The sequence below is a fragment of the Zingiber officinale genome, chromosome 1B, assembly GCF_018446385.1.
Source record: "Zingiber officinale cultivar Zhangliang chromosome 1B, Zo_v1.1, whole genome shotgun sequence".
NCBI lineage: Eukaryota > Viridiplantae > Streptophyta > Magnoliopsida > Zingiberales > Zingiberaceae > Zingiber > Zingiber officinale.
The window spans coordinates 58,027,880-58,049,800 of NC_055986.1; the positions used below are offsets into that span (position 1 = coordinate 58,027,880).

The 21,921-nt window shown below is 37.8% G+C and overlaps 2 protein-coding genes across 4 annotated transcripts in view; one reads left to right on the forward strand and one right to left on the reverse strand.

The window, feature by feature from the left end:
- Window positions 1-21,921, forward strand: part of LOC121967306 (bifunctional dethiobiotin synthetase/7,8-diamino-pelargonic acid aminotransferase, mitochondrial-like) — a 54,743-nt gene that overhangs the window by 21,247 nt on the left and 11,575 nt on the right. The window contains exons 7-12 of one of the 3 annotated variants that reach the window (XM_042517446.1): window positions 4,346-4,440; window positions 4,961-5,076; window positions 5,159-5,305; window positions 15,013-15,146; window positions 15,217-15,348; window positions 15,437-15,571. In XM_042517446.1, the coding sequence (XP_042373380.1) occupies window positions 4,346-4,440; window positions 4,961-5,076; window positions 5,159-5,305; window positions 15,013-15,146; window positions 15,217-15,348; window positions 15,437-15,571 (759 nt within the window). Of the gene's footprint in view, window positions 1-4,345; window positions 4,441-4,960; window positions 5,077-5,158; window positions 5,306-15,012; window positions 15,147-15,216; window positions 15,349-15,436; window positions 15,572-21,921 lie in introns of those variants that run through there. The other 2 variants (XM_042517463.1, XM_042517454.1) reach the window with 2 other exon arrangements.
- Window positions 7,784-8,333, reverse strand: LOC121967323. Its single transcript, XM_042517475.1, has one exon. It carries the CDS (start codon window positions 8,223-8,225, stop codon window positions 7,911-7,913), a length of 315 nt encoding a protein of 104 aa, XP_042373409.1. The 5' UTR covers window positions 8,226-8,333; the 3' UTR covers window positions 7,784-7,910.

Sequence of the window (21,921 nt, forward strand, 5' to 3'; positions counted from 1 at the left end):
ATGGTTTTTCACGTTGATCACGGCTCCTGTTGTAGTAAGGAAAGGTATTCCAAGAATACTAGGGATTTTTAGGTCTTCATCCATGTCCAAGACCATAAAATCCGTAGGGACAACGAGTTGTCTACTAGTTGTAGTGCTATGGTGGTCAATCTCAAGTCATTAAAACCAAGTTTTTTACACAAAATAAGGAATGAGACTAATACTAGCTCCTAAATTGCAAAAAACTCGGTGGTACCAATTTTGCATGGGATGGAGAAACTTCCTAGATCTTGGAGCTTCGGTGGTAGTGTGTTCAGCAAAAGAGTATTACACTCTTCAGTTAAAGCTATAGTCTCATAATCGTTCTTTCGCTTGTTGGAGATGATGTCCTTAATGAATTTAGCAAACTTTGGCATTTGATGTAAGACATATATGAGAGGAATCTCAATGTAGAGTTCTTTAATCTTCTCGAGAAATTTCTCAAATTCTTTATCCTTTTTAGCTTTTGCAATTCGTTGAGGGAAAGAGATTGGTAGAATATTTCTTTGTGATAGAGGCTCTTCAACCTTCACCTCCTCTTGAGTAGGATCAATGTTAGAGGAGAAGACTTGAATTTTTTTTCAATTCCTTTTTAAGCAGTCTCTTGGGGCTTTCCTAACGTCCGTCTACTCCTTAACTCAATAAGATTGCAATGCTTTATAGGATTGGGCTCTAGCTTTCTTGGAAAGGATCCTTGTGTTATTGAAGAAGAGCTGGCCACTTGTGCTACTTGAGTGTTAAGCATCTTCAGGTGTTTCTCAACGTTGTCCATCCTTGAATTAAGTTGCTTAAGGTCATTCTTCATCTCAACTTGGTTGGCTAGAATTACTTCAATAAGTTTATCCGTTTTTGAGGGTTGATGATTCTGCTGATATCTGGATGACTGCCCTTGGTCTGATTGTTTCTATATGAGAACTTCGGATGATTCTTCCATCCGGGGTTGTATGTATTGGAGTACGAATTGTTCTGTCTTGTGTTGAAGTTGCCTATAACATCCACTTGTTTAAGCTGAGCCCACTGTGCTGTAATGGCTCCAAGAGGGCAGACTTCTTTTGCATGTTCCACTCCACACATTTCACAAGTTGAGACAATAAAATTTACCGAACTCGTGTTCATTAACTCGAACTTCTTTGTTAAGGCGTCCATCTTTGTAGAAATTAAGCTTAAGACATTAACATCATACTTCCTAGTGGTTTTAACGGGGTTGCCACTTTGTTTAGATGCCCATTGGTGATGATTCATTGCCACACTTTCTATGATTTTTTCAGCTTCATCAAATCCCTTGTTCATCAAGGCTCCACCAGTTGCGGAGTTTAAGAAGACTTTGGTTTGATAGTTGATTCCATTGTAGGTGTGGATATGGATAGCAACGAGGCGGGTTTGGGCCGGGTTTGGCCAATCCCAGAACCCGCCCCGCCCGAAAAAATGGACCCAAACTTGGACATGACTCGCCTATTTTTTCAACCTGCTCCGCCTCGACCCCACTCAAAACCCGACGGCTCCATAGTGAGTTGGACCCGCAACCTGGAAACTTAAAAAAAATACAATTCAATGATAAGTTATTATTATTGTGTATATATATATAGTGGGTTCATTGAAACTCGTAACCCCCCCTGAACCTGCTTCTAAACCCGATCAACGAGTTTAGACCCGCCCCGTATCCCGTTTGACCGGGTTTAAGCCTGCCTTAATAGGGCTCGTTTAATACGGGGTCGGGTTTAAACCCGCCCCATTGCCGTCCCTAGGTGTGAATGACTAGTCATTTCTCTAATCCGTGATGTGGGCATTTCGTGAGCAATCCCTTGAATCTGTCCCAGGCTTCGTATAAGGATGTGGCCTGTTTTGCTTGGAAGGAAGAATTTCTCCAAGAAGATTTGTTCACACTGCTCCTAAGAGGAAATGCTATTTGCGGACAAAGAATTAAGCCAAGCCTTTGCCCTGTTTCTCTCAAAAAAAAAATCCAAATAAGAGTAGTCTGATAGCTTCAAATGGGACACTGTTCATTTTCATGGTGCTATAGATTTTATAAAACGTCTGAAAGAGTTGGTTTGGGTCTTTTGTGGGTTCACCCCCAAATTGGTGCTGCTGAACCATATAAATGAATGCTGGCTTGATTTCAAAATTATTGGCCTCAACAGATGGTGTGGTGAAGCTAGACCTGAGACCTCAACAGATGGTTTGTTTGCCTTGGTCCTTTGTGCTTGTGCTTGTGCTCGCTCTTCTTCTATTTGTCTCTGCGGATTTCTTCTTCTATTGAATGTCCTATCGATCTCAGCATCAATAGACAATAAATTCCCTACATTATCAATCTTCGCATAAAAGGGCAAAAGCAAACTCAGTTTTTGTTTTCAAGAACAAAATGCAGAATTTAAATGTAGAAATTTAAGTGTAGAATTAAAAGAGAGAAGTTGCAAGATACGAAATATTCACAAAAAGATGTGTCTAGATTAACTCAAATGCTAATCAAATAATGTTGCTCTACAACAATCCCGGACAACGACATCAAAAGCTTGTTAATTCTGCAAGTACACGGAAATATCGTTAAGTAATAAGAAGATATCGATTCACAGGGATTGGTGAGCAACCACTAGAGACTTTGCAAAGCAAATTATCTAGATGGTCGAAGTGTTGGTTGGTGTTGTGAACTAGAAGGACTGAGAGAGAAAGTCGGAGAGAGAAGAGCTAGAGAGTGAGGAAAGTTGTGTGAGGAAGTTTAACTCGGGAAGGTTGTTTTAGGATTTCAATTTCATTGTAATGTTCATTGATGTAATATGAATAACTAATCTCCTTTCCTCTATGTTTATTCTTCGTAGGAAGTCTAACTAAGTACCGGAGTTACCCTGCGACGGTCACATCGTAGTGTTTACCCTTTTGGCACTTAGTGCTATTAAGTAGATAAGGTAACATAGAAAGTCCGGTTAAAGGGATATCCTCTGTCATCAAGGATCCTCCGGTCATATAATCTAAATTACACAGGTCATTTCCTAGTACGGAATTTGGAAAAATCCATAAAGTGCTAATTAGGACCTTCCTTGTAGAGATTTAGCCTCCATTTCAAGGGAATGCTCGAGTTGTCTGGTTAAAGGAATACCTTCAATCACTAAGGGCCCTTGATAATATAATGTCGAGTATTCCCTCTATGTGATGACCAATCTATACATCTGTTCAATCAAACAATACATATAAGCACATAAAGCTCACACACACATTTAATCGAATAAGAATAATGCATAAACATGTCATAGAAATAAGAAATAGGCATATCCATAGAGTTTACATCAAAGACACATTACAATTACTCCCTATGTCTTAGAACAAGAAAAATCTACTCCATGCGCAAAGAAATAGGGCTTGAAGACATGAATAGAGGCAAGAAACAACTCAAAACACAAAGAAGAGAGAAGAAAGCTTAGCTGAGATGAAAACGATGTCTTCGAGAACCAATCCTTCGCTTTGGAGGTGGACAGATGATGGAGACCGTGACGGATCGTCAAGAAGATGCCGAAAGATGGAGTGGAATGACCTAAGCTCGTCTTCCTCAAAGGAGAAACTTCCTCCTCAAGAAAAGGGGAGGAGGAACCCTTTTATAGGCCAGGGGCACAATCCTCCTGCTTGTCCTTGCACACGGCCGTGCCTGGCATGCAGCGGCTCAGAAAGTATGGCACGATCGTGATATGACCATGCCTCTGGGCACGACACGATCGTGTGGAGCTCTGAAGGGAGGGGCACGACCTGCCCGTGTGCAGGGTTGTAGGGAGAGGCACGACCGTGACTTAGGGCATGACCTGCCCATGCTGATTTCTAAAGGAGGCTGCATCATGAATTCTTTATCAATTTTCGCTCCATATTGCGTCCTGTTAATGAAAACAAGACACGAGTAATTATGCTGATAAAATGATAAAATGGAGTGCGATGACGTGAATTATAATCAAGAAATGCAAGTAAATGTGCGTCAATCAATGTTTAAAAACATAAGTACAACTTATATTGATGCCTATATGAATATATTTATGAGGAAAAATGTATAAAAGTGGTTATTGATTTTTCAATGGCATCATTGGAAGCCAGATCTACTCTACCATTTTATTATCCAGACAAATGAATATGTTGATACTCTGAATGATTCTGCTTTTTCTATAATGCTCATTGCTGTTAGTATCAGCTACATGCTGGTTAGTAGGATAACTTAGAATACCATCCTGGCATTGTGAATCTCTCAAACTCACCAATGCACAACAAAAAAAACTTGTCTCATCTCTGATAGTCTACAGAAATTTGCTATTAGTAAAAGCAACTAAAGTTTGTCCATAATAACGTCTTCATCCAGGTCTTAGCTCTGACTGGATCTTATCATGGGGATACCTTGGGTGCCATGGAAGCTCAAGCTCCATCATCATATACAAGTTTTATTCAGCAGCCATGGTATCATTTTCAAGCCATGTTTACTATGTTGCTATGATGGAATTACTTGTTTGACAGGAGATTGAAGGACTCTTATAGCATATCTAATTATTTATTAAGAGATACCATAGTGATAATAGGAGTATTCTTGGTCTGGTTTTTGTTAGCTGTACAAATTTTGTCAAGGTAGCATCATTATATGGGCAGAGCAATAGTCGGTTCTTGCACAAAGTGTTTTAGTTGTGTAACAAAACAACTGTTATGGCATCTAAAAAAATGCAAATCTTTCCATGTTTAGATAGCACGATTCTATATTAAACCCTCTAGTGTTTTTTTTGTTGAGTGATATTTGGCTCAAAGATTTAGAATATATGAAACCTTCAGAAATTATTCTTATAATAAACTAGCAATATGTATTTGGAACTCATAAATTCAGAGTTTAAACAATGTTTTTCTGCAAGAGATATTGAATTGAAAAGGATTTGTTATGTTAATCTTCATACTCTGGCTGTTACACTGCTTCCCCTCTCTTTTCTTTCAGGTATTCAGGAAGAGGTCTTTTTTTGGATCCTCCTGAGTGCTTTATTACCAAAGGAAACTGGCATCTTTCTCTACCTGATTGCCTAAAATCAGTCCATGTGAAGCTGGAAGCCACGAGTAAGAGAATTTGGTTCATGGACACATTGCTACTTCTAGAATCATTGATCTTTATGACATAGTTATCATTCACCTCTTACAGGATTTTACTCGTGTAGTGAATTGCTTTGCCCAAGCAGGGATTCTTCATCTATTGCTCATATTTACTCCAATTATATATCAGAACAATTGTCTTCTTTTGCTGCATCTAACCACTCCTCACAGATTGGATCACTAATCATTGAGCCAGGCAAGTGTACTTTTTATTTGAACCTTCTTTATTTTTTGTAGCCTTGCATATAGCTTAATAGAGGGGTAAGATTTATTAAGCCACCCAAAATAGTCGGCATAGCTCTGGTTGATGCTTACAAACAAATTATATCTGCTGGTCAGACAAACAAATTATATCTGGTATTCAGATTTCAGATTGTACTAAATGAAGCTGTTACAAGCAAGGTTGTCAAAATCGAGATTCTACGTTGAAACGGAAGGGAGTTGTAGAATCGTAAACTCGTAGTATCGTAACACGAATCGTAAGTTTTTACCAAAATGTAAAATTATATATAAACATATATATACTCATAGAAAATAACATAGATAAGATTAATAACCTCAAAAACACATTAAACATTTGATTAAACTAAACATTTATAAGGTCTTCTACAATCCACACATAAAATAAGTCATAAGTCACAAATTTTAGATAACATATAAGTCTACAACATGAAAAATAATAGTCAAGTTCTAAACTTCATAAATTCATGAATTCATAATCATCCTCCATGTGTTCTTCATCTCCAGCATCCTCCATGGCATCTCCACCTTCTTCAACTTCATCATCATCATAACTAGGCAGCTCCAAATCATCATGAGGTGCTCCACTACTAGGTCCTTCTTCAACTGGAACCAAATCTTCATTTGAAGCATCCAAATCTAAATTTTCACTATCATCCACAATCCAATCATCATCAGAAGCTAGGTCATCAATGCTATAGTCATTGACTTTCCTCAATTCCTTCTTCTTGGCTAATTTTGAATTAGCCATCACAAAGACTACATCATTCATCGTTTTTGCCTTCAAACGATTTCTTCTCTTAGTGTGGACCTAAATAATAACAAAATCAATTAACACATACTCATATAATCACATACAACTAGGTAATTTCATTCAAGAATGAAATGCAATACCATCTCAAATGCACTCCAATTCCTCTCACAGCCAGATGAGCTGCATGTCAAGCTCAAAACACGAATAGCAAACTTTTGCAACTCAGGATGTTCATAACCATATGATTCCCACCATTGTGCTGGAGTTTTGGTTTCAATTCCACAAGTGGCTACTGCACTACCAAAGAATTTCTTTCGATATTTGAAGTCTTCCAGTTGAGCATCAATCTTCTTTACTTCTTCCATACTTTCAACCATCCTTTGTAGACAATCATATATTCCTCTTTTCACTTCAAAGTCAGCTTTAAAATTAGGACTGTAATGAAATTGAGGGTTAAGGTAATAGCCCGCAGCATGCAAAGGCCGATGTAGTTGATTATCCCATCTTGCATCTATAATTTCCCATAGAGGCAAGTAACTAAAGAGTGAGAAAAAATTTGAATTAGTTTCCAAGAAATTATAAATTTATACGAGTATTTAATAATTAGTAATAAATTAAGTTACCTTTTCTTAATACCATTAAAGGCAGCTTGTATCTTTTCTTTGGCCCTGTCCATTTCCTCATAAATGAACCCCATGGCAGGCTTCTCATCTGAGTCTACCAAACGAAGGACTTTGATCAAAGGATAAGCACTCCTCAAGCATGTAATAATGCTTTTCCAGAAGTCCTTATCCATTACCACATTTTCAATAACCTTTCCATCTTTAGTCTTTGCAAATTGACTAGATTTCCATTCTTTGGATGTAAACATTCTAATCAATGCTCCCTTATTGTCATTCAAGCAACCCAAAGTCAAGTAAGATGTGGCAAAACGGGTAGTGGCTGGTCTAATCAAATCCTTTTCTTTGGTAAAATGATGCAATAGAGAAATAAGCGCAGTCCTTGAATAGATGTAAGTTGTGATCTTTTTACCTCGTGCAATTGTCTCTTTATGTATTGGTATCTTTTTTTCAAAATCCTCCAACATTAAATCGATGCAATGAGCTGCACAAGGCGTCCAATATAGCCTCTTTCTCTTCCCCATCAACATCTCCCCGGCTGCTTTGTAGTTTGCTGCATTGTCTGTGACAATTTGCACTACATTCTCTTCACCAACTTCTTCAACAATTTCATCCATCAACTTGAAAATCTTGTCAGATGCATCAATTGACTTCAAAAAAATGGTTCCCATAGGACTATTAACCAAGAAGTTTAATATAGTCCTCCTCCTCTTATCTGTCCACCCATCAGTCATAATTGTGCATCCCATTTTCTTCCAAAATGCTTTGTGCTGCTCTATAACTTCTTTGGTGCAATCAACTTGTTGTTTCAAATACTTGACTCTAATCTCATGGTAGGATGGAGGCTTAAAGCCAATACCATGTCTTGCAACCAAGTCTAGCATCTTCTTGAATTCATCACTTTTTGCCACATGAAAAGGTATAGCATTATTATAGAAAAAAGAGGCAATCCCTTGGCAAGCTTCCTCCCTCAAATTCTTCTTGAAAATGCCATTGATGGTAGTTTGACTACTCACACCCCTTTTCTTGAATAGATCAGCAGGATTCTTTGCAATTTCTCGCCTTTGTCTTTTTGCACCCTCCACCTCCTCATCTTCATATTGGCCAAGAGGACTTGAATCACTTGATCTTCCTTCAATCTCCTTTGCCCTCTTTATTAAATTTTCTTGCAATGAGGATACAATTTTTCACATTTCCTTCCTTACATCATCACTAACAGCCTTGCATGCTCCAACATCCTTTTGTGTTCCTGCCAAATGATGCTTGAGTCTATAAATCCCTCCATTTATCACCTTTTGACAGTATTTGCATTGCACTTTCTTTGGATTTTCATCAACTGCAATTCCATGTTTCCAACCTGGATCAGATCTATTTCCAGGAGCATTCACTGCCAATCTTTTGGAATCTGAAGTTCCACTAGTTGTGGAAGCTACGCTTGGAGTGGCTGCACCACTATTGGAGCTTGCTTCACCAGACCCACCAACACTAGCTTCTCTACTCATTTTCGTGAAATTAAAGAAGAACAAGAACACCACCACGCAGCTTCAGCTTCACCAACGACACTGCAACTCTGCAACAGCAGCTCGCGAACCACAGACGTGGCCAACAGCCTTCAGAGATGCAGACGGGACAGAGACGACCAAAGAAGTAAAGAACAGAGACCCACAGATGAGATAGATGGAGAAGGGACAGAGGCGGATGGTGGCGTACCTTTAATCGAAGTCAGTCACAGTGCCGGTCGACGCACACCGGACGCACAGGGAGGAGACAGACGCGTACATGAAGGAGACGATGGTTGCTGAAGAAGAACGAAGCACAGCAGTTGCGGCGACAATGGCTCGCGACCCGACTTAGGAAAGTTAGGGTTTCTTGAGATCAAATCTTCTGTCCCGAAACTCTCCCTGTCCCTCTGTCCCACGCAGAAAACGACAACCGACTCGTGAGAAACACGTGACGAAGGCGGAAATCAGGGCTCTGCAAGGGCCGATCGGCCTAGGGGCTGATTGGTCTGGGGACCGATCAGGCCATAGGTGGATCGGTCCACAGACCGATCTCCCTATTTTTCTGAAGGAGAAAAGTTTCTTGGACCCGTGTTTGATCGATCGCTGCGATCGACCTTCTAGTCTTGGAAAACCAGCGGACATTTCGCGTAGAATCGCTGGACTCTTACGAGTCTACGATTTCCGCTACGCTTCCACGCGATTCTGCATGATTCCACCCGATTCCGCTTCCGCCTGGGCACGCAACGCGGAAGGCCACCAAAAATGCGTAGAATCGTGCGATTCTACGTTCCGACTCGCGATTTTGACAACATTGGTTACAAGGCTAAGTTGGATCTCATTTATCCTTTTTATAGCCTTGAAAGAATTTCCATATAGTCTCACTTTCTTCATAAATTTGGTTAATGCATCTTCAAACACCTGGTTCTCATTCTCCACTGTTGATTCTCTTAATTTTTTTGAAAGCACTTGCCTTTAGATACATTTTAACGTATAAGTGCTAGTCATGTAGTGCTATCTGAAGTTTGGAATTATGTGGACCCTTATTAATAAAAGACATCGCCTCAGGTATTTCTTAACGAGACAACTAATTCTCATGGATTGGCTAAGTTATTCATGGTGAACATGGAAAGTATTCTGTTTTTTTTAGCAGAACTCAGTTGTGGAAGATGATTTTTAATCATCATCTTTTGTAGCATATCCTTCAGCCATAGATATTTGTTGATCCCAAATTTTAAACAAATAATTCTTGGTGTAAAGTGAGAAAAGCAATTGCCAAGAATAATGAGGGTGTTCAGTACTTTAACACGTTACCAATATTGACGTTTTTGTTTAGGGCTTGAGCTATGGTGCTTATGTGAAACATATTCTCTCATCAAAGATAAAAATGAGAATATTCTGATTGGAACACACTAAGATAGGTCTTATTGTCTCATCGGGTGATTTTTCATTCTTTGCAAGCATAACACTAATTATAAACTAGTTGTGTATGGTATCTATTCTATTTTCTAATAGAACAATTGTGTTTTTTTTTCTTAAATTCTTGAGCACCTAATTTAAGTTGTCTCCATATAGAAGTTACTTGTAGATCTTGATAATATTTGCAAATTAGAAAGTATCACTTTCTAGGGTGTAGCATGTTTGACTAGATTCCACTTCCAACTTTCACTAATGCACTCATGGAAAACAAGGTTTATTATTCTTTTTGATTCCTCAAATGATGGAAATTATGTTTATAGGTGTTGTTTGAAAATCATGTCAAATTTTGAAAGAAGAATGTTATACTTGGCTTTAAGATCCAATGTATTAAAAGGCGGTTCCAGGTATAGGGAGTTGTCACACTATTTAGCACTTTGGCAATTAACATTAAAATAATGTTAAAATAGAAAAAAGAAGTAACTTAAATTAAGAATACTAACGTAATATGAGAATGGGAAAGAGAAGATAATTAAATTAAAGATGATTAATATTGATACTTATATAACAATTATATTTGATGTGCCTCGCAAGCCCTAGCAAATATTGTAGACGCGCCAATGCTTGCCAAATGGCCCAAGATGTGACCTCAAGTTTTCACGAATTCAAAAAGTTTCACGGCTTGGGAACAACCTCTTTGGGTACATCCTCGGAAAAACTAAGGGAGCGTTTGGTTTCATTTTCATTTTCTTAGAAAATGACTTTTAGACATTCTCTATTTTCCCATGAAATGACATATCCTTTTCTAGAAAATGGATGTGGAAATTGCCAACCAAACAATATTTTCTTTTTTTTCAAAAAATGAAAATGGAAAATGCGCACACCAAACACTGCCTAAGTCTTCATAGCTTCGGAAGTTCGTGGACTCGGAAGTGTGTGGACTCGGAAGTTGGTGGATTCGGAAGTGCGTGGACTCGAAAGTGTGTGGACTCAGAAGTATTCGAAAGTTCGGGGACTCATAAGTGCATGACTTGGGAACAAAACCCCTTGGAAATATCTTCCTTGAACTCTGTCCCCTCAGGTTATTCTACTTTGTCATTCCAGCTAAATACTTCTTTAGCTGGCAATCAAATAGGTGGCGCAGGCATCTAGGCTATGAGAATGTCCTCACACAATGGTATCTTCCCTGGACTCTGACTCCTTCATCATCCAGGATGCGAGAGCAGTGTCGTCATCCATGTTGTGTGAACATTCGCCGTGGGAATCTCCCTTGTACTCCACCCTTACCAATTATTCTACTTCATCATTCATGTTAGTATCTCTCTAACTAGCATTCTACCGGGCAGCGTAGCCATCCAGGCCTTGAGAACATCCCCTGTGGGAATAACTCCCCAGGACTCTGCCCCCTCCGGTTATTCTATTCCATCATTCCTGCTTGTATCTCCATAACTGGCAGTCTACCATGTAGCGCCGTCATCCAAACTGCTAGAACATCCCTGCTCGTGCTAGTAGTTCAACAGGTGGTGCTGTCATCTAAGCCGCGAGAACATCTCTGCTAGTGCTAGTAGTCCAATAGATGGTGTTGTCATATGTGAGAACATCCCTGCTCGTGCTAGCAGTCCAACAGGTAGCAGCTCATGATGGTGGGAAGTTAACCTCAACCAGACAACAACAGATCTCCTGTGCAGATCCCCTCTTCGACAAGGCGACAATAGAGCTCCGTTCTTACAAGGCGACAACAGATCTCCTTTGTAGGTCCCCTCCTTGACAAGGCAGCTAGTATTCCTCTGGCGTAGTACAAGACATGTTGGGCATCACCTGATCAACACATGTGGCATAGATGGTAACCAGTATGAGGGCTTGCCTCTTATCTATATAAGGACAAAAGATGCATCTTGAAGGGACTCTTTGTCTCTCTCCCTCCGGGACTCTCTCTTGGCCGTTTTGGAAAAACCACTCACTATGAATAATCAAGGGTCAAGGTAGTGGGTTGACCTGCTCAATCATGGTTCTTCTTCCTATTTTTCTTCTACCTTAGCTCAAGCCCTTCCTAGCAGAAGTCACTTTGGCTCACAACCCTTCCCCCCTGGAAGACACTCTTTTCCAGTTCATGCCCTTCTCGAGTGAGGCGACTTTTTTCTTCAGCCTAATTGCCTGCCTCTTTTGATGGGTGAATTAGGCAATTATCACCTTTACCCGCCTCTTTTGATGGGTGGATTATAGGTGGTTCACCCCATTAATAAATTATATTAATCCTCATGTAAAGACTAATTTATGAAGGGAGCCTTGGTGTAATAGTAAAATTGCTTCCATATGATCATAAGATCACGAGTTCGAGTCACGGAAGCAACCTATTGTAAAATGCAAGGTAAGACTGTGTACAATAGACTCAATGTGGTCTGATCCTTCCCTTGGACTTTGCACTGGCTGGAGTTTCGTGTACCAAGCTGTCATTTTTCGTGTAAAGATTATTTATATAAACATTAGAAAAGAGGAAACAAGGAGAATTAATGAAACTAATTAAAAAGGGAATGAAAGAAGAATAACGAGGAAGGAGTAATGATACAATGATGCAAGGAACATGAAAACAAACACTTTAAGAACATTGCAGCGATTAGGGCCTCCAAGCAGCCAGTGGAAAAGTTCGGAGGCAATGATGCAATAGTAAAGCCCTCCAAGCGGTTAACTAGGCATTTAAGGGGCGAATCCCAGTTGCGGTAGGGATTTTCCTCCCATGGGATGACAACGTAAAGAACTTTGGCCGCTCTAAAGGGCTTTCATAAGTGCTTCTTGATTTATCCTGATTGCCGGTGGGAAACTTCCGTGCGGCCGTGCTAGTCACCTCGAGGATTATTCGGTTCGAATAACTGGATAACTTTTATACATTTTGGTATTTAGGTACTTTGGCGTATTCTTTTCATTTGTAGCATGAGTCCAGTTTTGTCAATTATCGTGAGTCTAGTAGAGTCATTTTGAGTTGGATAGTGTGTTAATATTTTTCTATATTATTAAATAAATTGTTAAGTATTCATGTTGTTATAGCCTAGTGCATCCTTGAGGGTATTACTTGTGCTTATGATGCAGTGATGCATATTGTCATGTAGGGAGGCTATCTCTTATATAGCGTTGGAAGTCTTTAGGTCATGATGTTAGATAATGCTAACTCAATCTAGATGCTTATCACTATGCTTATATTAATCTACCCATAAACCCCAAATACAATTCACATAGGTGTTTGGGCTGACTTCAAGTTTAACACTTTCACTTAGATAAAAAGGGTAGTCTGTGCACGAAGCTCCTGCCATGCGGGGTCTCGGGGAAGGATCTATTGTACGCAGTTTTATCTTGCTTTTTGCAAGAGGCTATTTCCATGATTCGAACCCGTGACCTTTAGGTCACCAAGCAACAAATTTATCATTGCCCCAAGACTCCCCTTCACACTTTCACTTAGATAGAAGCTTCAAATTGCTTTAATCTCATCCTTTTAAGTGTATACTATTGAGCTTAACATTACCTAAAATAAAGATCAAATTGTAACTCCAAGACAGGGTCATCAATCCAAATTGACTTAAATTTGTAATCAAACATCAAACTCGTCATAGTGTAATTGGTCAAGATGCGATAATTGAGATGAAAAACATGTGGACAATCATTTTTGGTGACTCTTAATGACCATAAGGACAAGGACCCAATGAAGGTTCACCTCAAGAGTGTGTTAATTATGGTTTTAAAGTACATACCATGAATTGAAATTTTGAACCATGCAGTTAGGCATGACTGGGAATTTACTATTATGTGTGATAACCAAAACACAACATTTGGCAACACAAAAAAGCTACTATGTGTCGCAAGGATGTTGAGAGTACAGTGTGGTTTTGTCAATATACCTTATACTTGCTTGCTCTCTTTACCCCAGAGGACGGATAGAGGAGGGCTATATGATCTTTAGGAAAAAAGAGGGGAATTCCTAGGGTTCAAAATTTCATTGTGGAAAAGAAAGGAAAAGAGGGAAATTCATAGGAAAGGAAGGAAAGGAAGGAAAGGAGAAGAGGGAAATTCATAGGAAAGGAAGGAAAGGAGAAGAGGAGGGGATCACCCACAACCTCACAAACTCATAGCTAGTCCGCAACTATGAGATTGTGGCTGGCCCACAACATTGCGGCTTGCTTATGGTCACGAGCTTGTTTACAACTAGCGGGCGAGCTCATGGCAAGCTTGCTATTGGGCTTGCGATAGATTGCTGGAAAGAAAAGTTGGTTTGGAAGGGGAGGAAAGAAAATGTGTTCCATCCAGGTTCAAGTGGATGAAAAAAGGGAAAAATTGAGATGTGTACGGATTTAGAATCCGTCCTTTCCTTTATTTTACGTCAAATAAACAGAGGAAAGTGTCTTGACTCTCGTGTGATTCACGCTTTCTCTAATTTGCCCTTTTAGGTAAACCACACATTAGAGCTTTTCGATTGGAAAAGGTTTGTCTTGTTAGCTTACTTAGGAATCCATTATATGAGATCAAAGGACTCAAGTGAGTATCTATGTAGTTTTAGTTGCGATTTGTCGCTGATCTAGAGGCCACCGTTGCCAATTTGGGCATTAGCCTCCAACACATTGTCAGTCTTGAGACTTAGGATGTGTCATGCTTCAATTTTATAATTCTAATTTATTTGGTATTAAAGTAAATTCAGTATAAATTATAAGAAAACATCAGTCTCATAAGTAAATTACGATTGTAAATTATAAGTAATGAAATTATTATGTTAGAGATTTGTGTACTGCATGCTTATTGAGATTGTGTAGATTTGAAAGATCATAGTGTTTGCTGATTGTAATTACTCGATACATTTATTCTTTATCAACTTCTATACTTCGATTTCATGTTAGAGGTTCTCCTACTAACATTTCTGCCGATGCCTTGATACGTACATTTGTCTCTTGATCATCACGTTGAGTTGAATCATTAGGTGTTCTCTAGGTGTTTCTCTGGCACATACTGCAAGGGTTGGAGATCTGCATCTGAATTTCTGTTTCCTGCACATTTTACTATTATTAAACTTTTTTCATAGATTATTTTTGAATCATATTTCTGAGGCACATGCATATTGTGACACATTTCTATTGTGCTTGTATGATGGTCATTTCTGTTCATTAAGACATGCTGCTGGGGAGAGCTCACTTAGCATGTGACAGAAATTCTTAGTGATCATTTGCTGTATTGCAACTATCATGAACGAGCTTGGTGTTTTCTTTCAGTTAGAAACTCATGATCGCACTATGGAAGTGCAAATTATGCTTTTTTTTTTCCAATTTGTTGTTAATACCTTTCTTGTCATCACTAATCGAAAACTATGTCGTGACTATAGAAATTGGATTTTTTGCAGTTATACAAGGTGCTGGTGGAATGCACATGGTCGATCCACTTTTCCAGCGGATCCTTGTTAAAGAATGCCAGTCACGTAAAATTCCTGTTATATTTGATGAAGTATTCACAGGGTTTTGGCGACTTGGAAGAGAGGTAAAGCAAAATTGAATTCCAACGTATAGATTTTAAAATTGTTTTGACACTTTCTCTGTTTATTTTGTAGTCTGCTGCTGAATTACTAGGCTGTTGGCCTGATGTGGCATGTTTTGCTAAATTGATGACTGGAGGAGTTGTTCCATTAGCTGCAACTTTAACTACTGAATCTATTTTTGAAGCATTTGAAGGTGACTCTAAGGTACATGATAATAACTTCCTTATATTGATTTTGTGTTGGCTGAGAGAAGATTCTACTTAGCCAAGCATTTCTATTCTTTTGTTTATAGCTTATGGCACTTTTGCATGGTCACTCTTATTCTGCTCATGCTGTGGGTTGCGCATCAGCTGCAAAAGCTATCCCGTGGTTTAAAGATCCGTCCACAAATCCAAATATTGATAGTGAACGAAAAATACTAAAAGAGGTATGGTTAATTTTTTGTCAATGCTTTTTGCACGTTGTTCACACAATGGTCATACGCCCTTTTAAAGAACAAGCCACGTAGAATTGATGAAATGATGAGCAAGCTCATTAAATATTTCTCAAAATTAAGGCAACCCTGAGACCTTGACCACAAATTTGATCATTAGTTTCTACTATCCATCATTTTTTTTGATAAGTAAAATTTTATATATAGCACTGACAAAGTGTACAATAAGCAGACTTTAGTAGAGGCTCATGATTGACAAATTGTCAAATAGAGTACACTACTAAAGACCGGAATACATGAATTTATACACTTCAAAATTCTTATTGTCTAATTGCACCTTATCAAAGAAGCTATTATTTCTTGCTCTCCACACATTGTGAAGCAAAGAGGACAAGGCAAGATGTTGGACTTTTGTCAACATTCGACTCTCACAATAGTATCTCTCGAAGACTCTTAATATCCAATGGTAGGTAGACATCTCCATTTGCATGTATAGCCAATCTTGGATCCTCTTTCATAACTTTATAATAGGGGGTCACCTGAAGAATAAGTGCTCCTACTACTCCAATACTTGTTTACAAAAAGTACACTGTCGATCCTCCATGTAATCTTGTCTGTCTCTTGTGAGAAGATGCCTCTTTGCCAACTAGAGTGTGACTGTATGACTGTTGGTGCTGGGAGCACTAGATAATCGAATCCGGTTTTGATGTTGGCAAAAGTTTAAAGTTAAGACTTATTTGTGATCTAACGAGCTTGACTAAGTTTGCAGGAAAGTCCTAGTTGAGGCTAAGCAAAAGAGTCCTGGTCGAGTGGACTGAGTAAATAAGTCTTAGTCGAGTAGATTAGGCAAGGAAGTCCTGGTCGAGTGGACTGGGCAGAAGTCTTGGCAGATCGAGGACATCAGACAGAAGTTCTAGGGGTCGAGGGCATTAGGCGAGAAGCCCTAGGGGTTGCGGGCACTAAACAGAAGTCTAGGTGGGTCGAGGATTGGAAGTCTCGAAGGTTAAGATCAGATGTTGAGTAAAAGTCCAAACAAGTTTGGAGAACCAGAAGCTTGGCAACATATAAACTCTTTTGAGAGGAGTAGGTGAGGATGTGTTCCTGGTTGAGGGAATAGTAGGCGTTGGTCCGATCTAGGATTTTAGCGAAATCCGAAAGTCAGGATAGGATAGTCCAAAGATTGTCAAACTATTTTATTTCATATTATTATTCTGTTTTATGTGCTATCTCAATGATCTAGAAATCAAAAAGCCTGGAAATGTTGATTTGGGCGTTTAGAATGGATCCAGGCGCCTTAAGTTAATTCAGGCTCTTAGAAGGGATCCAGGCACCTTGATCACCTCAGCTCGCGGTAGGATGAGGTGTTAGCTTCTAACTGATCGGTGCACGCTAGCAACTAGTCGCCTAGAAGGGATTTAGGCACTTGGGACGAGATAGACTCGACCAGGATACTTTGATGAGGTGCTGCCACATCAGCGGTCTTAGGCACCCGAAAATGGTCCGAGCGCCTGAAGTAGATACGTTGGCGACGAAGGTGGATAGGCCTTGGTGGAGGCATCTAGAAGGGATCCAAGTGCTTGAAATGACTTATAAAAGAGTCTTCGACCAGTAGTTTTAAACACCATTCTTCTATGGTCAAACAAGCGCTTATCTGAAACTTTGCTTCAACGCCGAAACACTACTCCGATAACAACCTCCCAAGTCTATACTCTTTCCGGGTTGTCGGTATAATTGTCCATTTTATTAAAGCTTCATTTACTCATTTGTATTTTGTATTCTGATCGAGCTCTTAGTGAATTGCCCAAATTACTCAACAAGTGCGGGCCTTGAACTAGCAGCATGAGCTGTGAACCAAGTAAAGCATAGTGTGTTAGTATTGTTTCTATTACTTATTATTCTGCTGCTTTAATTTGTGTTTTTTGAAAAAGTGAAAAAGTGACGTACGCTATTCACCCTCCTCTAGTACTTCTTTCGATCCTACAATTGGTATTAGAGCAGGATCACTCTGAATTAGTGCTACCATCGTTTGTGCAGAAATTTTACTTACGTTTTTTTTTAAATTTTTTTATCTTGAGTCAGAATTAAGTGTAATCACCTCTTCTGACAAATTTCTCATTTTTTTTCGTAATTGCTTGAGATTAGTCCAATACCACTTGAGCCGTTTTTCGTGTCTCTTATTTCGTTACTCCTGCACTACAATCGAAGACTAAGTCTTGGTACAATCTTTGTTTTTTTTTTGTTTGGGAGGATTATTCTAAATAGCCCATTAAGAAGTGCTCGACCACCGCTTTTCTCCGCCGAAGACTTCAGTTACTAGAAGGGCCGGATGGAGTTCCACCTACAGACTTAGGTGGAAATGTAGATTATAACCCAAACTGGATTCACCATCCTTGCTGAAAATGGAGAACCCATTAACTGTGACAAATGGGACGCACTAATAAAGAAGAAAATCGAGGCCGAAGCTAGAGCGGCACTGAGTGCGGCCTAACCAAAGAAGAGCTGAACCGAGTCAGATCCTTTAAACTGTAGAACAAATTGATCGAGCTACACAAAGGAACCTCCGACACCAATTCCTGAAAGCAACGTGGTCTGAGTTGTCAGAAAACTCGAACGAAAAAGAACAAACTCAGCCGAGCTTATTGGCACTACCAGTATAAGCTCACGTTGCCAAGACCGAATCCGAAGTCGAAGTGGAGTTCGAATCAAGCCACGAATCCATATCCAGTTCAGATGGTTCCAACACTGCTGTAAGTTCTGCTTAGTTGAAAAGTTGTAAAACATGATTTCCTATATGACTCGTAAATTAGCTAAGTCTAATGTTCAGTCAAGCCACTTCAAAAGGAGGTAACAGTTCTTAAGAAAATGGCTAGCTCAAGTTCTTTAAATAAGTTCGACAACTTGAGAATGAAAATTCCATCGTAGAAAATCAAGCTGAAGACCTTAAAAGATCATTGAAATGGTTTACTTCGGGCTCCAAGTACCTTGATATAATACTTGGAACTCAAAGCACTGTATATAATCGATCCGGACTTGGATACAAGACTAAGACTCGATTTAGATCATATCTATCTTTAGTGAATCAAAACATTAGAAACCAAGTCCAAGCATGAGTCTCTAAAACAAGCTTGATTAATCAAGTTGGACCAAATCAATATTAGATATCCAAGGGTCAAATCCATTATCTAGATAGACCTTATCGAGGTTATGACTTAAGATAAGCCAATAGAAAAATAATTTTTTTTTTTATATGCATGTTTGATTGATTTATTGTTTTCTATTTACATGCTTATTTTTTTTGCTTAATTTAGAATGGCTAGATATGGACTTAGACCTATTTGACACTTGCTCAACTTTGTATTATGGTGAGGCGAGATGATAATACGTTAGGGAAGCTTTGTCTAGTAAGTCAATTAGGGTAGGTTTGTGCCTCGTCACAACTTAAAGCTAATTTTTAAAATGTGCACTTACTAATTGTTAAACCTGAATATAATCCAAATACCTATATTATTAGAATTCAAACTAAATTTACAAAGATAAAATTCACAAACATTTCACTAAGCCATCCTGATTGATAATCTAGAAATAAGTGAGATGTTAAATTCAATAAATTTAGTTTAATCGAACCAACTTAATTAATACTTAATTAATTAATTCAAACACAATTAATTAATCTAATTAAATTAATTAATTCAATTAAAACTTAATTAACCAAATTTATTTAATTAATCTACTTAATTAATCAAATTCAATTAAATTAACTTAATTATTTTAAATCAATTAAAACTAATTAATCAAATTCAATAAATTAATTAACACAGCTTAATTAACTAATCAAATCTAATTAAAATTTTTAATCAAACTAAATTAATTTTAATTGAATTAAAACTCTTCATGAAACTTAACTAATTTAATTGAAATGGTTAATCAAATTTAATTAATTTAATTAATTAGTCGCAACTTGAGTAATCTAATTTATTCAACCTAATTAATTAATCTAATTTATTCAACCTAATTAAGCTATCCTGATTGATAATCTAGAAATAAGTGAGATGTTAAATTCAATAAATTTAGTTTAATTGAACCAACTTAATTAATTAATTCAAACACAATTAATTAATCTAATTAAATTAATTAATTCAATTAAAACTTAATTAACCAAATTTATTTAATTAATCTACTTAATTAATCAAATTCAATTAATTTAACTTAATTATTTTAAATCAATTAAAACTAATTAATCAAATTCAATAAATTAATTAACACAGCTTAATTAACTAATCAAATCTAATTAAAACTTTTAATCAAGCTAAATTAATTTTAATTGAATTGAAACTCTTCATGAAACTTAACTAATTTAATTGAAATGGTTAATCAAACTTAATTAATTTAATTAATTAGTCGCAACTTAAGTAATCTCATTTATTCAACCTAATTAATTAATCTAAGTTATTCAACCTAATTAATTTAATTAAAATTTAGTTAGCACCCATTTAATTAATTAATATGAAACTTAATTAATTAATCGAACTAGTTAACGCTATACTAATTAATTAACTTAAGAAATCTAAATTTAATTTAAAATCTAACTGAAAAGCTTTTTTCATGCCTAATGGTTTTTTTTTTTTAAATTGCCTTTATTAAAATGTTTTGAAAAAGAAAAATGCCAATGTTTTTGAATTATTTCTAGTTTATTATTTTGAAAACTACCTATCCTGTTTTTTTTATATATCAAAGTTTTTTTTTTTTTTGAATGTATGTCAAAGGGGGAGAAATGATATGTTAAAAGTTAAAGTAAAATATTTTTTCACAATATGCTGATTTTCAAAATATGCCCGCTTTCAAAATCATTAGGGGGAAAGTTTTAATTAAGGGGAGCATGTCAAACTCTTTTTTTTTCCAAAACATTTGACAATTTTCATATGGAAAATTAATCTTATAACTTCACATATTTTAGAAAGTTCACTTGAAAAACTCAGTTGTTAAAATTCATTGTTTTTTTAAAACAAGCTTTTATCTGTAGCAACGTTGTAATATTTTATTTCAACTCCTTAATGGTTTTTTGATGTATGTCAAAGGGGGAGAGGATAGGTTAATTTTTTTTTTAAAAAAGATCAAAGTATTTACAAAATCTCAAGGACATTAACTTCACGGGGAGAGGTTAAGTTAAGGAGAGCTTTTATAAAATCTTTTGTTTTAAAAATTGTTAACTTATGTTTTATAAGTTTTTTTTCTTAACTTTGAATCAGATTGTCATAAATAAAAAAGGGAGAGATTGTTGCAGTACTAGATAATCGAACTTGTTTTTGATGTGGATAAAGGTTCAAAATTAAGACTTATTTGTGATCTAACGAGCTTGATTAAGTATGCAAGAAAGTCCTAGCCGAGGCTAGACAAAGAAGTTGGGTCAAGTGGACTGGGCAAAAAAGTCTTGGTTGAGTAGATTGGGTAAGAAAGTTCTAATCGAGTTGACTGGGCAGAAGTCTTGGTAGATCGAGAACATTGGACATAAGTCCTAAGGGTCGAGGATACTAGGTGGGCAACCCGGGGTCACGAACATTAGGCAGAAGTCTAGGCGGGGCGAGGATCGTATGTCTAGCAGGAAGTCCTGAAGGTCAAGATCGGACTGGATAGTCTAAAGATTGTCAAACTATTTTATTTCATATTATTATTGTGTTTTCTAGGCTAACTCCAGCAGAAATCAAAAAGTCTGGAAATGTTGATCCAGGCGCAAGGAATGGTAATAGGCGCTCTAAACTAATTTAGGCTTTTGGAAGGGATCTAGACGCCTTGATCACTCGGCTCGCGGCAAGATGAGCTGTCAGGCTCTAACTGGTCTAGCCGCCAGGGAGTGGTCTTGGCACCTGGAAGCAAGGTTTAAAATCTCGACCCGTGCCGTGATTTCGGTCCTAGACCGGAACGATACAGTTTCGGTATCGTATATATATATATATATATATATATATAACTTAATAGCATACATTTATCAAAACTTCCAAAATAAAGGATGTTGATACCCCAAGGTAGTTTTGATGTGATCAAACATCAAACAACTTAAGTTAGGTCCTGTTGTATTTAACCCTGTGTTTAAGTCTGCAGAAACTTAGGAGCACAGGAAGTTGAGCGAAAGACGCAGTTAGCGAGAAGGACGGCACAGGAGAGAGCCGACGGGCTTGGTGCGTCTAAGGGACGAGGTGTTGTAGAAAAGTACACCGGCGGACGAGAAGGGAGCGAAAGATTGCTCAAGGAGCAAAAGAAACAGCTGCCCGAGGGACGAAAAACTGTTGAAGAGTACGTTGGCGGACAAGAAGGAAACACGCAACGATTTCGAAGGACGAGAAGCTGGA

Bases quoted from the DNA above. Each gene is read 5' to 3' on its own strand.
- LOC121967323 (XM_042517475.1), bottom strand. From the start codon at position 8,225: ATGAGTAGAGAAGCTAGTGTTGGTGGGTCTGGTGAAGCAAGCTCCAAT.